Consider the following 17,855-nt stretch of genomic DNA (forward strand, 5'->3'; position numbering starts at 1 on the left):
TTTTTGGTGTCAAGTCTATTTCTAACAAATACATACAACCTATGCAACTTCCAACTTGCAAAGAAAGTTTTAAAAGCTATAGTGCAAATGAATAGAGAAAGACTAGAGGGATGTAAAGTAAGGGAGCAATTCTAGAAGGGTAGGGTCCATCTGAGAAGACTTATTTGAAGTAGACAATGAATGAGGATTATAGAAAAGGACTGGAAGACGCATTGTATTTGGGGGAAATGCCATGAACAGAGATATAAGTGGAGTTTAGCCAGTCACATATAGGAATGGGAAAGGTACAAGTAGGTGGATTGAGCAAAACAACCTTAAATTCAGTAGAGAAGGTGATGCTAGAGAGGAATAGCCAACACAGTACCATGTTATTCAATAATTTAGTTCAACAGATACTTTTGAGCTCCCCTGCTATGGCCAAGGCCTTAGAGAACTTGGAGTCTGAGCTGACGGATAACATTCTAATTCCAGGGAGTGGCAGATTGAAAAATACTGTTTGAGGCTGGGCAGCTGTGCTGGTTTTGCTTTGGAGGACAGGGTCATTGGATGGAACAATTTATCAAGCTTTCTTTTCACATTTGTGGAGGTATATTAAAAGCAGCCTTTTTAGTTCAACTAAAATATTAAGAAATAAATATTTCTCCAGTCTTTCTAGACGTTTCCTTTTAGGAAAATGTATAGAACCTTTAAGAACAAAAACAGAAGGCCGAGCGAAAATGGATTAAGAGTAGTAACCAAAATGAGAACAAAAAATACCTCCTTTCTTGTTAAGATGTTGCCTTCTTCATCCCTTGAAGGAGTTGCTATTATGATCCCACTTTAGTACCTTCTCTCCCATTCAGAAGGGATATAGAGCATAGCATATCTTGCCCTTGGCCTGTTCTTGTACCACCCTTGACTTAGGGCTATTTTTACATTTTTTTAAATAAAGTTTTATTATATTTAAAAATATAAATCCATTTTTGGTTTGCCACAGTGGTTGCTAACCCCTAGATTGGAATATTGATCATAGAGAAGAAAGCTTTTTCCACTCTTGAGGGGAGTGGCCATTTAAAGACCCAATTTTTTTTTTTAGAAGATTAAGTGATTATTCTTCTATTGGAATAGAATGTGTTAAGGAATCCCCTGAACTTATCTTTTTGAGTTGCCATATTTTCTAGAAACACTGGACCCAGAGCATGCAGGAGACCCTGAAAGTGTCAAGGACAAAGCCTACCTCTAAACTGACATAATTCATTGTTTGTACCCCAAGCTGGATTCCCTGTGTGTCCTTGGGAGGCAAGAAAGGTGCCAGCCAGTCTGTGCCAGGCTAGCATAATGCTTGGGTAGGTGAGGTCCTTTGCAGATAAGCAGATCCTCCAATCTTCATAGTCTAATGGTTCCCAAAGGAAAAAGAATGTGGTTTTTGCCATTGCCTTGCTTCTCCCCTTTGGGATGTCATGATGAGACTGTTTTTAAGGAAGATTACTTAGGAGGCACTGGTTCTGACCACACACTAGAGCAAGAAGATTCTAGAGGCAAGGGGTCTATCTGGGAGGCCATCTGCAATAGTTTAGATACGAACTGGTGAAGACACAGACTAGGGTGATGACAACTTAAATACCAACGAAGAGATGAATGCAAGAGACCATTTTCCCCTCAATCTATTATTTATTTATTTTAACATTCTTTTGAACATTTTCCCTCTCTTTCCAGCCTTTCTTCCACCTGCTGAGAAGGCAAGCAACATGATATCAATTATACATGTGAAATTATGCAAAACATTTTTAAATTAGCCATGTTACAAAAAAAACCCAAGAAAATTATGCTTCAATTTATACTCAGAGTTCATCGATTCTCTCTCTCTGAAGATGAATAGTATTTTTTCATCAGGAGTCCTTTTGAATTGTCTTAAATCATTGTATTGACCGGAGTAGCTAAGTCTTTCACAGTTGATCATTCTTACAATATATAATTATCTCCTGGTTCTGCTCACTTCACTGCATCACTTCCAGGTTGTTGTTTTTTTAAACCATCATTTCTTGTACACAACAGTATTCCATTACAATTAAATACCACAACTTTTTCAACCATTCCCCAATTGATGGATATTTCCTCAGTTTTCAATTCTTTGCCACCACAAAAAAAGAGGTGCTATAAATATTTGTATACACATAGCTCCTTTTCCTTATTCTGTGATCTCTTTGGTAGACAGATATAGTAGAGGTATTGCTGAGTCAAAGGTTATGAAGTTTTATTTTGGTTGCTGTTGAGTCTTTCAGTCATGTCCTACTCTGTGACCCTGTTTGGGATTTTCTTGGCATAAATACTGGAGCGGTTTGCCATTTCCTGCTCAAGTTCATTTTATAGATGAGGAAACTGAGGCGTACAAGGTTAAGCAACTTGCCCAGGGTCACACAGTCAATATCTGAGGCCAGATTTGAACTCAGGTCCTCCTGACTCCAGGCCTGGCATTCTATCCACTATGCCACCTAATTGCCCCATGGCCCTTTGGGTGTAGTTCAAATTGCTCTCAAGAATGGCTGGACCAGTTTACAATTTCACCAACAGTGCATTAGTGTACCTAGTTTTCAACATCCCTACCAGCATTTGTCTTTTTCCTTTTCTATCATGTTAGGATGTGAGGTGGTCCCTCAGAGTTGTTTTAATTTGCATTTCTCTAATCAGTAGTGATTTAGAGCATTTTTTCATGTGAAATTTGTTACATTTTCCCTCTGTAGGTTTATTCTCAGCTTTGTAGGGCATGTTTAGTCTTGATTGTAAATCTTTATCTTTTGCCTTTTGGAATATTCCAAGATCACTTTTCATTTATGTGTGAAGGTGCCAGGTCTTACATGATCCTGACTATGTTCCTTGGTTCTTGACTAGCTTCTTTTTGGATGTTTGCAGTATTTTTATTTTGATATGGGAACTCTGGTTTTTTTGGCTCTGAGAAGCTATAGGTAGCTTTGATTTCTTCCAAAAACTGGCTGTTCATATCTCTTGACCATTTATCAATTAGGAAATAGTTCCTATATTTATAAATTTGATTCAATTCCATATATGTTTGAGAAATGAGGCCTTTATCAGAGAAACTTGCTGAAAATTTTTCATATTGCTGCATTGTCTATGGTTCCTTTCAGCAAAATGTAGTTTCCCCATTTATCTCTTTTAATTATGTCTAATTTTGCTTTTGCTTTGTCTGAGATCACAATTGCTATATAACAGATCCTTCTCCAGCCCCTAATGTTAACTCTATGTTTGTGTATTTCTGTTTCAAGTATGACAAGAGACCATTTTTAAGGAAAAATCAGTGGGACTTCATGGCTGATATGAAGGGATGCAGGAGAAGTAGAGGATCATAGATTATATAAGAGAAAAGGGATATGGAAGGTGAACATAGTACATATTTTTACAAATAAACTAAGTGATGGTAATCAAAATAGTTTTGGTTTACCATTGTCTAAAAGCATTTATTGAATGCCTACTTCATACATGATATGACATAGGATTGCTAATTAATAATTTTTTAATATAAAACCACCAATCTCTATTTCATACAGCTTGCTTTTCTTTAAAATATATAATAAATATTACATATTATTTTCAAAACCACCCTGCTTATCTATGCTTCCTTCTATGTATTTTTAATGTCTTAATCAACCTCCCTCTTGTTATCACTGTTGTTAACCTCTCTTCCCCCCACTTACCTACCCCTCCCAACTGAAAACAGAGAGGAAGAAAGGGGAAAAAAATTGCCTTGTAACAAATTCAAACAAAAGGAATCCACACCATTACTATGTCCAAAAATGTATGCCTTTTTCTTCATCTTATTAACATACTTCATCATAGGCCTTCTGGAGATATGGGTGGTGGTTGCCTAATCCTCCCCCCTCTTCCTCCATGTCAGTACCTTCTTTCACTCTCACACATCCCAGCTCTGAATAATCACAAGTTCCAGCCTCTTATTCCTCCTGTCTACGTTAGTGCATTCCTTTTACCCTTCCTTCTCTTTACCTTCTCTAAATCCTCAGATTGAAACAAATCCACCCTCAGTAACTCTGTTTTGCTTATTCGATTGCCTTTGAAGACATTAAGATTCTGAAAGGACACTGGTTACTTCACCCCCTATTAAAATGTTAACACTCGGTCCAGGTCCTCATACAACTCCTTCTAATTGCTCAAATAAATTCACCTTTCCTGGTTTCCCTCAACTCTTGTGTTCATATTTCAAGCATTTACTCAGCTCTGAGTTTTCATAGATAATCCTTAACAGTCCTCTAATTCTTTAAAAATCCATTTCCCCCTTGTAGGTTTATTCTTAGCTTTGTTGAGTATGTTAGTCTTGATTGTAAATCTTTATCTTTTGCTTTTTGGAATATTCCAAGATCTCTTCATTTTTATGTGGAGCTGCCAAGTCTTGCATGATCCTTTGTTCTTTTGTGCTTGAATAGCTTCTTTTTAGATGCTTGTAGTATTTTTATTTTGATATGGGAACTCTGGTTTTTTGTGGGGTTTTTTTTTTGGCTCTGATAATACTGTAACTTTTACTCTTTTTTCCCCAGAAGATAATTGGTGAATTTTTTTTTCCGCTTTACTTTGTCCGCTGGTCCTAATAGATCTAGGCAGTTTTTATGTATGATTTCTTGAATATAGTATTCAGTGTTTTAAAAATGGTTTTCAGGGAGTCCAATGTTTCTTAAATTTTCTCTTGGTCACCTGCTTTCCAATTTTACTGGGGGTTTTTTAATACTAATCTTACATTTTTTCTTCTTTTTTTTCAGTCTTTTGATTTTATCTTAACATTTCTTAACTATTTCATGGGACCATTGATATATTTGGTCTATTCTAATTCTTAGGAACTCCACTATTTGGGTAAGGTTTACCATTTTCTCTTCCAAGCTACTTATTCTCCTTCTCATTCTGTCCTCCAGAATTTTTATTTCATTTTATTTTACACAGCTAGGTGACACAGTGGAATGGACCAGGAGTCAGGAAGACCTGAGTTCAAATGCAGCCTCACATAATTCCTAGGTATGACCTTGGGCAAATCACTTAACTTCTATTTGACTCAGTTTCCTCATCCATAAAATGGATAATAATAGTCCTATCTAATAGTCACTATCTTGTAGTAAGAATAAAGAGATAATATTTGTAAAGGGCTTTGTAAATTCTGAATCTAGCTTAAATGCTAGCTATTGTTATTATTGTTTTTAATATCTTGTTCATTTCTTCTAGGTATTCACATAGTTCTTGCAGAAAATTTTTTTTTTATTTAATTCTCTGCTTTCAGTGTTATAGGGTTACTTGCTCATACTTCTGGAGGATCTCTAGATCTACAGTAATTTTTTATACTGGTCAGTGTCTTCTTTGATTTACTCATCTCCAGCTTTAGTTCCTGAATTGGGACTTTGTGCTAGGTCCAGGCTGTCCCTCCTACTGCACCTTTGGGTTAAGCAGATTAGTCTCAGCCTAGTTCTCCCGAGTTCTTGCGCTGACCTCCATTTCCCATGATGAGCCCCACATACTGGATCTTTGTGGCCTTATCTGGAATTTCAATACGTGTATAGAGCATTAGGGAGTTCAAAGCCCCCAGGTATGAGTTGTCCCTGTCTGAGTACTGGAGCTAGAGAATGGTTGCTGCCCATTGCTGCTCCCTAGGGCTTCCAAGTTTCCTTCTCTGGGGCTTCCTGACAAACTTGAAGTTTGTCCACCCTGGGTAGTTTTCAGGTGAAAGATCTCTCGTGCTCCCAATGCCTTGCCCGCTCCCTTTGCCCCTGGATATCTCTGGTTATGCTCAGAGCCTGATTTGTAGACACATATTTCTGCATTTCCTATTTCAGTACCTCATCCTAACATGGAGATGACCTGAGTTCTCAAAAGCATTGTAAATTCTGCCAGTTCCTATCAGGTTGGATGCATTTGAGTACAGGCTCCATCATATATAATGCACTTCTTATCCAAAGACCAGCTTTTGTTAAGTTAAGAGAAACTGATCCTTTGGAAGTTGACCACAAGGCAATTTTGGTGTTTTGGGGGGGAAGGCAGGATAGAGTGGATAGGAACTCAGAATGACTGCTTACTAACAGATTTTTAAAAAGTTGTGATGGGGGGCAGCTAGGTGGTGCAGTGGATAGAGCACTGACCCTGAAGTCAGGAGTACCTGAGTTCAAATCTGGCCTCAGACCAAACACTTGACACTTTACTAGCTGTGTGACCCTGGGCATGTCACTTAACCCCAATTGCCTAGAAAAAAAAAGTTGTGATCTGCCTTTGTAGAGAGATTCATCATACTAAGATAGGGGGGAGAAAGGTCCTTGTGGTTTTGGAAAATATTTATTATTCAATGTTTTCATCACTGGAAAAAACTACCATCCTAAGAAGAACTAAGAATCTTAGTAATTTTTTTAAATTCATCTAGATACTTCTGGATGAAAGCATGAATTTCTTCCCAAAGCCATCTGAAAAAAGTGATAATTTGCCAAATTAACCTTTTTCAGAAATTGTCCTCATTTTTGTTTTTCTGTTTCTTGGGATTTGACCTTTCTTTTTCTTTTTGGTTAAATTCTTCAACCTGAGTGTAGACCTTATTGCTGTAGCACGAGTCTCTGTTGTTCTTCACCATGTGGATGGCCTTTGCTGTGAACTCCCTGACCTGGGCTTCCTTCTCTTCTCCTGCTGCATCATTGTTGAAAGCACAGTACCGTCCCCCACAGCTTTCTGTCAGCTTCACAAAGTCCTGATCATTACATTTCTGTGCGAAATCATCTATGCTCTCCCCTTTTAGCCCCTCTTTTTTAGTGAATAATAAGATAGTGTATTTCAGTGCATCATTTCCAAAAAGTTTTTGAATGAGTTGAATGGTTACTTTCTCTACTTCATTGAAACAGCCTAAAGACATTACAAGAACAAATGCATGAGGCCCTGGGGAGGAGATCACCAGGAACTTAACAAGTTCTTGTATAGTTTCTTCCATATTATTGTCTGTATCAAAAATGCCAGGTGTGTCAACCACTGTAAATATTCTGTTATTCCTCATGCTGCTTGCTTTTTTGTATGTCTTGGTTACTGAAATTGAGGATAATTCAGATTTAAATGCATTCTAGCCAAGAATAGTGTTTCCTGTTGTACTTTTTCCAGACCCAGTCTTCCCCAAAAGGGTAATTCTTACATCCTCTGAATAATTGCCAGGTTCAGGCCCTCCTGGGAAGAAGAAAGACATATTCATAACCTACTTTCACAGACTGAATTGAAGTTAGAAATGAGGCAACTAATAAAGTGATCACTTTATTCTTTAGGCAAGAGCCATAGTTTGGACCTCTAGCTTAACTTTGTCACCTGCTGCCTTAGGGTCTACAGACATTTTCTTTTTTTTCTTCTACATATTCCATTTATTTATGTTTCTAAAATTTCTAAATAAATAAAATTTCTGAAAATTTTATTGATATCTTCTGGGGTTTTTTTTAAATGTTACCACAATTTCTGCCAGTATCTCTTTCCTTTTCCTTCCCTTTCCCCTTGCCGGAGGGCCATCTCACTTAACAGTATTTTTAAAGGAAAAACAAAAACAAAATGAAAATCAACACATCTGATCAATATATTCAGTACTTTGTGTAGCAGGAGTTCCTAAAACAGCTTTTTTCTATTCTCTCCAATCCTGAACCTTTCTTCCTCCTCCTCCCTACCTCTGCTGTTATTGTGCCCTACTTCATAGTGAACCATCCCAAAAGCAATATGCCTCAGGCCAGGTTTTGCCAGAACTCTACCTAGCACGAGGTGAAGAGGGCTTTGCCCCAGGGTACCAATATTGGGGAGGGGAGTAGGCTTCTTTTCCAAGGCTACAGTCTCGGGGCCTCAAGCTCCCTTTCCCATCCTCCTCTCTGAAGGATATCTTTCTTTCCCCTACCGTCACCAACAAAGTGAAGAACAGAAAGGTGGCTCTTTCATCCCCCAGCTGCTATATCTATACCTACAATTTTTCCCTGCTTTACTTTCAACTCAGTCCCCAGTCAGGGATGTACTAGAGCCAGCTCATATTGACTGCCAACAACTGGTTATTACATTTTCAGTTTGACCCTTTACACCTCAGAAATCATCAAAAGCTACAGATCAGGGTTTGATTTATTGTTTTGTTGGGTGCCTAGACCTGAGAAAGTGATGGAGAAAATGTTAATATGCAGATTATATTTTTAAATATGTCTTGCATTTTGGAGAGCCAGTTATTAAGCACTTACCAACACAGCACTGCCCTCAACCCGGCTCTAGCTCTTCTGCCCTCTAGTCATCTTCCTTTGTATTTGTTCCAGGGAGTCAATGCCTTTCCTAAAATGTGGCAACCAGAACTAGACAAGGTTCTCCTGGTGTGGTCTCACCTGGGAAGTATCTAATGGGACTATTACCTCCTTCCTTCGTTATGGGCACTAGTCCTCTCAACACAGGTTACAGTGACTCTTCCTTGTTTTGTCAGCTAGATTACACAGCATTGGTCTTAGATTCAGGAAGACCTGAATTCAGATCTGGCCTTAGATATTTACTAGCTACATGACCCTGGGCAAGTCACTTAAAACTTCTCTGAGGCTGTTTCTTCATCTGTAAAAAAAAAAAATGGAGATAAAAATAGCACCTGCATCTTAAGGTGGTTTACAAGCATCAAATTAGATAACATATGTAACATGCTTTGCAAACCTTGAAATGCCATCTAAATACCAATTATTATTATTGTTGTTGTTGCTGCTGCTGTTGTTATTGTCATGTTGTTACCTCCTAGGGAGTTTATAGTCTCCTGACATCTGCAGGTCTTGTTCACATTGACTGTTGTTTAACCAAGCTTCCCACATCCTGTACTTGTGTCGTTGAGTTTTTGATCCTACAGGGGTTATTGAAAATACAGGGCTTCCTTTTAAGGAAGGCTCTCACTACTTTTGCTGAAATTTCAGAAAAACCCTAGTATTACCAGTAACACATCTGTAAACCATCTTGAGGGTGGGTTGTTTACACTGATGACTGACATCTTCCATTTTGTGTTCATCCTTATTCCTTTCATTTTCTGAGTGTGACATTTTCTAACAGGGTTAGAGAGAAATTTGTGTGAAAAAGGTCTAGAGAATGAGCCATGTGTTAATTGGTTGTGCTTAACTGTAGGAGAGAAGATTCTGAAAGAAGAAAGGGTGGAAACAAGCATTTATTAAGTGCCTACTTTGTGCCTGGCATTGTGCTAATCACTTTACAGATGTTATCTCATTTGATCCTCACAACAGCCCTGGATGGTAAGGGCTATTATCATGCCCATTTTACAGTTGAGGAAACTGAGGCAGACAGATTGAGTGACTTGACCAGACTTATGCACTCTTCTGAGGGCAGGATAGGGTAAGAGAGGTCACTGGAAAGCGATGATGATATAGAAAGAGGCAGCGTAGATAAGACATGTATTATTTTCCTCAAGTGCTCAAGATGTCCCATAAAGACTTATCATAGACCAGTAATAAAGAATGCTGCTATTAAAATTATAATAATTTAAAAAGGCCTGGAGGCTTTACTGAGCTAGTCTAAGGCTCTTCCAACTCTAATATTCTATAATTCTAGAGGATGGATTAAGGGGAAAATGAGGTTCAGGGAGCTGGAAATATCCAGACTAAATGAGAGGTCCCCAGTCTTACAAATGTACTCAGTAAAGAGTCTGATTAAAACTCTCAACACTGGGGTATAAATGATTGATATGTCTTAGTGTGTTACTGGTCCTGGGGGGTGACAGAGAGCAAGGCTAAAAGGGAATGGACCCTAAGTGCTTAAAAATGTTAGCCCTCAGGTTGGGGAGTTTTTTGTTTGTTTGTTTTGTTTTGTTTTGTTTTGTTTTGGTGGGATAAAGAGGGAGGCTTCTCTGAGGTCCTAAAATCTCAATATTGATTGAGCTGCCTATGCAAAAGTCCAATAGCAGGCTAGAAGCCTGATGTTATTAATAGTAGCTCCCCATTTCCTTTGTCTATTCAGCTGATGAGGGAACCAAAGTTGGGCACTAGATCTACTGTGTATTCCTGGTTAGGGTCTATGAGAAAACCTGTGGGGGTGGAGCCAAGATGGGGGAGTGAGAGGAAGCAATAGAATCTAAGCTCTGCCCAACACTTTATGACAATATGGCCTAAGTTAATTTACTTATTCAGTGTCATACCAATCAAGCCACCAGAGAATTACTCCACAGAGCTAGAAAAAGTAATAACAATTCATCTGGAGAAGCAAAAGTTCAGAAATATCAAGAGTATCAATAAAATAGAAAATGGGGAGTACCAGATTTCAAACTCTACTACAAAGCAGTGATCATCAAAGCAATTTGATTAAGAAATAGAGCAGTTATCAGTGTAACATATTAGGTCCAAAATATACAGAAGTAAATGAACACAGTAACCTAGTGTTTGATAAACCCAAAGATCCCAACTATTGGGACAAGAACTCATCATTCAACAAAAAACTATTGGAAAACTGGAAAGTAGTCTGTTAGAAACTAGACATAGATCAATATATCATATACCAAGACAAAGCTCAAAATGGGCACATGATTTAGACATAGAAGATGATATTGTAAGCAGATTATGGATAAAGGAAGAATTCATGATCAAACAAGAGATAGAAAGGTTCATAGGAGGTAAAATTTTGATGACATAAAGCTAAAGTTTTTACACAACCTAATAGTTCTAAATAGGTTCAAGGAAGCCTTGGTATAATTAGGAGAGACCTGAGAAGACTTATAAGAACTGATACATAGGAGAGTGAGTAGTTCCAGGGAAACAATGTATGCAATAACACTATTGTAAAAAGGAAAACTTTTGAGACTTTAGAACTCTGATACAATGACCAACCATAGCTGCAGAAAGCTGAGGGTGAAGCCTGCTTCCCGTATCTGGACAGAAAGGTGATGGACTAAAGGTGGGAACAGAAAAGACATATATTTTCAGACATGGCCAACATGTGGATGTGTTCTGCTTAACTATGCTTATTTGTTATAAGAGAATTTTTTGAGGGGTGGGATCAGAGTGGTAGTGATACCCCACCAGAAAAAAGAAGAAAGGAAAGAACATCATCATCATCATCATCATCATCATCAACAATTAGCACCTATAGAATTTTTTAAGGTTTGTTAAGCACTTTACAAATATTATCTTATTTATCCTCACAGCAGTCTTGAGAGATAGGTGCTATTATTGACCCCATTTTACAGATGAGGAGACTGAGGCAGATAGTAATTTAGGGACTTGCCCAGGGACATACAGCCAGTAAGTATCTGAGGCTGGATTTAAACTCAGGTCCCATGACTCCAGGCCCAGCCCTCTATCCACTGTACCACCTAGCTGGACAGAAAAGAACAGAAGGGATTCCAGAGGGGGAGATACAGATAAACAGAAGAGCTTTGGAACTAACAAATTGAATTTGTCAAATACTTTTTGAAAAAACCAAGCAGTCTGTGATAAAAACTCATAATTTTACTCTTTTTGTTCTTTGTACATGGGAATGTTCATTTTTGCTGGTATTTGTCAAATTTGTCAAAGGGACAAAAAGAAATTAAAATTAAAGTCCTAAAATTTAAAAAAAAAAAGGCTTGGCCCAGCCAGATTCCGTCATGACACTGACATGTAATAGCTGAACTGATCCTTGAAGACACATGAAAATGCTGTGGAACACCGGAAAGGGGCAAATGTCTCAATTTTCAAAAGAGGGAAGGATGTGAATTTCTCAATCTGCAGATTAAGAGCTTGCTGACTAGTTCCCAGAAGAATTCCAGAAAGGATTTTTAAACAAACCCTAACCTTCCTATAACTTCCACCTATTGCTTCTAGTTACAAGTGTAACAAACCGTCTTTTGAATGACAGTCCTTTCACATGGTTTATGAGCACCTAATGGGGTCCAGTAGCAATCAGCATAAGCTTATTAAGAATAAGGCATATGAGATCAGCCTCTCTCTCTCTCTCTCTCTCTCTCTCTCTCTCTCTCTCTCCTCTCTCTCTCTCTCTCTCTCTCTCTCTCTCCCCCCATATGTGTATATATGGTAGACCCAGGGCTAATGCATTTGGCATAATGCATGTGAATTTCAATAAGGCATCTGATAACTCTCTTATTATGTCTTTGGGAAGAAGATGACAGATATGAGATGAGTGACAGTATAGTTAGATATATTTGGAACTGGTTGAACTGGTCAGTTCCAAATGACTGGAAGGCAGAGCCTTGAGTTCCAGGGCCTCTATTTAATGAGGGGGCCCAGCATAGTCCCCCCCCCATTTTCCACAAGCTATACTGCTTTTGAATTTCTGTGGTATTCTCCAATATCCATCCACTATGTGCCTTCCTCTCCCCCCTTCCCCTTTCAGCTTCCTTTTGTGTGTTGTCTTTCCTCATTAGATTGTAAGCTCCTTGAAGGCAGGGACTATCTTTGTGTTTATTTGTATTTGTATCCCCACTATGCCAAGCACACTGTGATTAGCACGGTGCCTGGCACAGAGTAGACACTTTAAAATGTAATCATCTTCCTATGTGTCTGTCTGCATCTGGAGCACTATGTTCATTTCTGGGTACTATATTTTATTTTATTTTATTTTATTTTTGGCTAGGCAATGGAGTTAAGTGACTTGCCCAGGGTCACACAGCTAGTAAGTGTTATGTGTCTGAGGCAAGATTTGAACTCAAGTCCTCCTGACTCCAGGGCTATCCACAGTGCCACCTAGCTGCCCCTGGGTATTGTATTTTAGAAGCTATACTGGTAATCTGGAACAAATCCAGAGACTGATAACTAAGATAGTAAGGGAACTAGGACCCATGTTATATAAGAATAATTGAAGGAATCTGTGGTGGTTAGCTTAGGGGAAAGGAGACATAACCAGAATTTTCAGATGAAGAGCTCAAAGATATCTATTATATGAAAAATGCTCTAAATTATTATTGATTAGAGAAATGCAATTTAAAACAACCCTGAGATACCACCTCACATATATCAGAGTGGCTAACATGACAGAAAAGGAAAATGACAAATGTTGGAGGGGATATGGGAAAACTGGGACACTAGTGCAGTTGTGAAATGATCCAATCTTCACTTTGGCACTATGCCCTAAGGGCTATAAATCTGTGCATACCCTTTAGCCCAGCAATCACACTGTCTGTATCTCAAAGAGATTTAAAAAAAAAAAAAAGGAAAAGGACTTACATGTACAGAAATATTTATAGCAGTTTTTTTTGTGGTGGCAAAGAATTGGAAATTGAAGGGATACTCATCAATTGGGGAATAGCTAAACAAGTTGTGGTATATGATTGCAATGGAATAGTATTATACTATAAAAATGATGGAGAAGGATGCTTTCAGAAAAAGCTGGAAAAATTTACATGAACTGATAAAAAGTGAAGTGAGCAGAAACAGAACATTGTATACAGTAACAGCAACATTGTGCAATGATCGGCTGTGAATGAGTTCTCAGCAATACAGTCTTTCTAGGAAAGAGACAGGAGACGTGACAGTAATATCTGAAACAGATAAAAGTAAACACAAAACATCAGAACATTCTAAGAGTGAAACAGTAGTATGTGATCTTGAAATTCCAGAAAGTATCTCCATTCTCTAAAAAGCCCATGGCTCAGGTCTAGATATTTGAAATTATATCTTGCCTTAAAAATTTCAGTGAACATGAAAACATGGACTTGGAAGCCATTTGAAAAACTTTACTATACTTTATAAAGAACAAGTATTTGGTGTGTATGTTCTCCTCATAGTATAAATGTTTGAACAAGGTTGTGTTACAGATACTCAGTTCCCTAAAGGATCTTTGATTTCCTCAGCTATCACAAATCTTTTTTAATGCATTTTTTCCACTTACAGGTGAAAAAAAGTTTAACATTTGTTTTTTTTTTTAAATTTTTCCAGAATTAAAGGGGTGCCCATCAATTACGAAATGGCTGAACAAGTTGTGCTGTGTGATTATGATGGAATACTATTGTACTATAAAGAAAGATAAGCAGGATGCTCTCAGAAAAACCTGGGTTAATGCAAAGTGAAATGTACTATATACAAAGTAACGGCAGTATTATAAGATGATCAGCTATGAATGACTTAACTATTCTCAGAAATATGATCCAACACAACTCTGAAGGACTTATGATGAAAAACGCTATCCATTTCCAAAGAAAGAACTAATGGTATCTGAATACAGATTGAAGCGTACTTTTTAAAAAAATTTATTTTTCTTGAGTTTCTTTGTCTGTTTTCTTTCACAACATGACTATTATGGAAATGTTAAAAAAAAATTCTTTCCTAGCAAGACAATTCCAAAGGATTCATGATGAAAAATGTTATCTACTTCCAGAGAAAGAACTGATGGAGTCTGAATGCAGATCAAAGCATACTATTAATATTTCACTTTCTTCATTTTTCCTTGTTTTTTTATCTGTTTTCTTTTGCAACATAACTAATATAGAAATATGTTTTGTATGATAGAACATGTATAACATCTGTCAAATTGCTTGCTGTTTCAGGGAGGGGAAAGGTGAGTGAGAGAAAGCGAAAATTTTAAAAAATGAATGTTAAAATTGGTTTTTTACATGTTTGGGGAAAATATTATTTAAAAAAAGACATGGACAGGAGGGATATGATAACTTTCTTTGATATTTCAAGGGTTGCTCTGTGGAAAAGTGACTAAAAATATGTTCCGCTTGGCTCCAGAGGCCACAACTAAAACCCATGGATGTAAGTTATAGGAAAGTTGATTTTAGCTCCATCAAAGATCAGAGCTCACCAAAATGTGATAAAAAGCTGGCTTATGAGAGAATGAGTTCTGATCATTGGCAGTATTTACGCTAGACTAGAGGCTGATCACTTTATGATCACTTTTTGGAAACATCATAGAGAGAGAGGGCATATGATACAGCTAGAACTCAGAAGAGGTGATTCCTTCCAACTCTAGGATTTTTTTTTTATTGTATTATACCAAAAAGTGTCTTGAAATTCTCAAGTCAAGCAATTCAAACTGTCATTTTAAAAAATAAACATATGCCAAGGGCTACTTTTTATAGACCTGGAAAAAAAACCATAGCTCAGAAAAATGTGTTGAATTACTGTCAACTGGGTATGATTTTCAATGGCAAAAATTTCAGGCACTTAACTTAATAATTTGAATTAGTAAGTATCTTATCTACCTGACATTCTTATAGTAGGGGGAGGAGTGTAATTTGATTGATTACAGATGCCTTTGATCAACCCCCTCCCACACGAAATGGACCCTTATAAACTACAAATAAGTCCCTCAGAGTCTGACCCTTGGTAATTTCATTGAGTGGATTGTGAAATCAATGAGAGTCTCTTAATCAACCCCTGCAACACTTCAAATATTCCAGTGATGAGAAACATCCTGATGGAATGTAATTGCTAAAAGCCCCTTACCAGAGACTGTAGCTTCTTCTGTGGTAGGGAGGGTCCTCACTGGGTCACTCTTGTCACTGCTGTCACTGGTCTGGCTACCATCACACACGGCAGAAACTCGGAACCTGTACACAGTCTGAGGGGTCAGTCCATCGACGTCACAGTATGTCCCCTCATTTCTTGTTCTCTGTTCGTGCCATTCTCCTTCCCCCTCCTCACCCACAGCCTCACTCTCTTCTCTGTACTCTATTCTATAGTCCTTGATCTTGACTCCTGCTCCAACAACCCTTGGACCGTCCCAGTGCAGGGTCACAGACTGTGGTCCCACCACAACAGCTTCTGGCTTCCCAGGAGGCCAGGTCAGGGGAAGTGTCCTCACAGCGAGGCTCACGTCACTGCTCTCACTCAGCCCTGGCTCTCACACCTCAGCAAACCGGAAGAGATACTCTGTGCTAGGCTGTAGGCCCCTCACTTTGAATACCTCTGGCTTTCCAGACACAGGGATGGTGGTCCAGTCCTCTTGCCCTACAACCTGGTACTCAACCTGATAGCCAGTGATCCTCTCCTCCTGCCTAGATGCTGAGGTCACAGTGAGCTCTACACAGTCATGTGTGACCTCACCAATCTGGGGAGGGGGAGGTTTGACTGGTAGCTCAAAGTTGGTGCTGACCTGCAGTCCCTTTTCATAGAGGTAAATGGAGACCCCCTTGTTCTCCTGGTCTGGGACAGATGCCACAATGAAGTGAGTCTTCTCAGTGGAATGATTGGCCTTGGCAAAGGTTGAAAAGGATTCTGCCAATTGTCTTTCTTTTCTCCTTGTCTCTCTGTCCTTGACCCATGAGGAATATGTCTTTTGCTCACAGTCAGGACTGAATGATGCTGGATTCCACAGCCACTGTTTCCAGTCTGCTAAGTAGGGCTCCTCTTGCAAGGAGGTGAGTGCAAACACCAGGACAAATCTATGGGGAGAGCCTATTACCACATCGCCCACCTCATTCTGGTTGGCTATCACTGGCACCTCCTTCAGAAGGGTGAGGTAGGACTTTAGCACCTTCATCTCCTGGAGCTTCTGATCCAGGAACTGTGAGAGCCTGTTAGTGCTGAATGGGGACTGGCTCTCCCTAATTAAAATACTGGTCAGCTCATCCTCCTCTGCTCTGCCTGTCCTGATCAGGGGTAAGGCCTTGGCTATGTCCTTCTGTAAAAGCTGTCTGTGCTGCTTATTTAGCTCTTGGAATAAGCTGACCTTTTCCATGATTGCAGGAAAGACTGAGAGCTCTGGTGCCTCCAGCATGTCATTACACCTCTTGTCACACTCAGATAACTTCTCCAGAGTGTCCTGGGCATTGCATACCAAGCTAATGCTGATTCCTCTAGCCAGCCTGGCAGCCTTGGAGCTCAGCTTCTCCAGAGGGTACAGCCAGACTTGGAGGGGCACCCCTCGGCCCCTAAGCAGCTTAGGAAGGGAGGCATACGCTTCTACTGCATCTTTATAAGTCATCAGATTGGTCTGAAGAACAAAATCCCCATAAAACTTACACCTAAATTCCTTGGTTGATTTTTTCTTACTGTGCTCCATTTTCATCTTTCCCCCTGCTTTTCCTGATACTTGGGGAATCTTCTTTACTTTATTCTTCAAGGTGCCTTCTATATCCTTAACGTTTTCATTGGTGGAAACTTTCTGATCAAACACAAAGAAAGCCTGGGCCCCATAGAGCACAGCTGTGACCACGTGGGTGGCTGTCCCTTTATCAAACACATCATGGTAAGCAATATTCTGATACCCCAGGTGGTTCATGGTGAGGTGGGAATACTGGGTAGTCATACTGTACTTGAGAGTGACCCGAGCTTGCCGTTGGGATGTCTTGGTGTCACATAAATATTTGGCAGAACCTCCTATTTTAACCAGGCCCCCCAAGACACTTGCTTTCAGCTCTGCAGAGATATTCATGGCCTTGGTCTTTTCATCAATAGAATCAGAGGTGAGGATGTCAAAGTCAGTCTTGCATTGCTCTTCTATGGTCACATTTCTCTCAAGGGTCTCCTTGTCCCATAAAGTGATGCCTAGAATGGGACAGAGACATTAGGGGGTAAATGGCAGATTGCAGAGGGACCACAGCCTGTCACTTTAGGGTGTCCTTTCCAGCAGGGACAGCTGGGCCTGGGAGCAGCTTGTCGAAGAAGGGTAAGCAGGGCAAGAGGCACAGATGGCAGAGGTGGAGAAAATCCTACTCCTGACCTGGAAAGAACTTCTCTAGGCCTCTGTAACTCCCTTGCTCCTGGAGCCCTCTATGACTGAAGGGGGAACCCTTACAAAGCCTCTCCCTACTCTGAACCCCTGAATCTGGATCCTTATCCTTTCCATCCCACAGCCCCAGCACATACTTCCCTCCTCTAAGTCCCTCTATTCCTTCTCCAAGTAGGGAAGCCTTGCCTCCTCCCAGCTTGGCAACTGCATCCTAAAAAAGCCTATGTTGTTATAGATTTCAC

At 39.3% G+C, this 17,855-nt stretch overlaps 1 protein-coding gene across 1 annotated transcript; it reads right to left on the reverse strand.

Moving 5' to 3' along the window:
- Positions 1-1,455: 1,455 nt before the first annotated feature.
- Positions 1,456-17,433, reverse strand: LOC110201985 (stonustoxin subunit alpha-like; the record flags this gene model as incomplete). Its single annotated transcript, XM_020977933.2, is given in 2 exon segments — positions 1,456-7,182; positions 15,387-17,433. Coding segments are annotated over 2 exon segments (2,148 nt in total), but the record flags the coding sequence as incomplete, so codon positions are not given.
- Between the last annotated feature and the right edge of the window lie 422 nt (positions 17,434-17,855).

The sequence above is a fragment of the Phascolarctos cinereus genome, unplaced genomic scaffold (assembly GCF_003287225.1).
Source record: "Phascolarctos cinereus isolate Bilbo 61053 unplaced genomic scaffold, phaCin_HiC Scaffold_1;HRSCAF=81, whole genome shotgun sequence".
Classification (NCBI taxonomy): Eukaryota; Metazoa; Chordata; class Mammalia; order Diprotodontia; family Phascolarctidae; genus Phascolarctos; species Phascolarctos cinereus.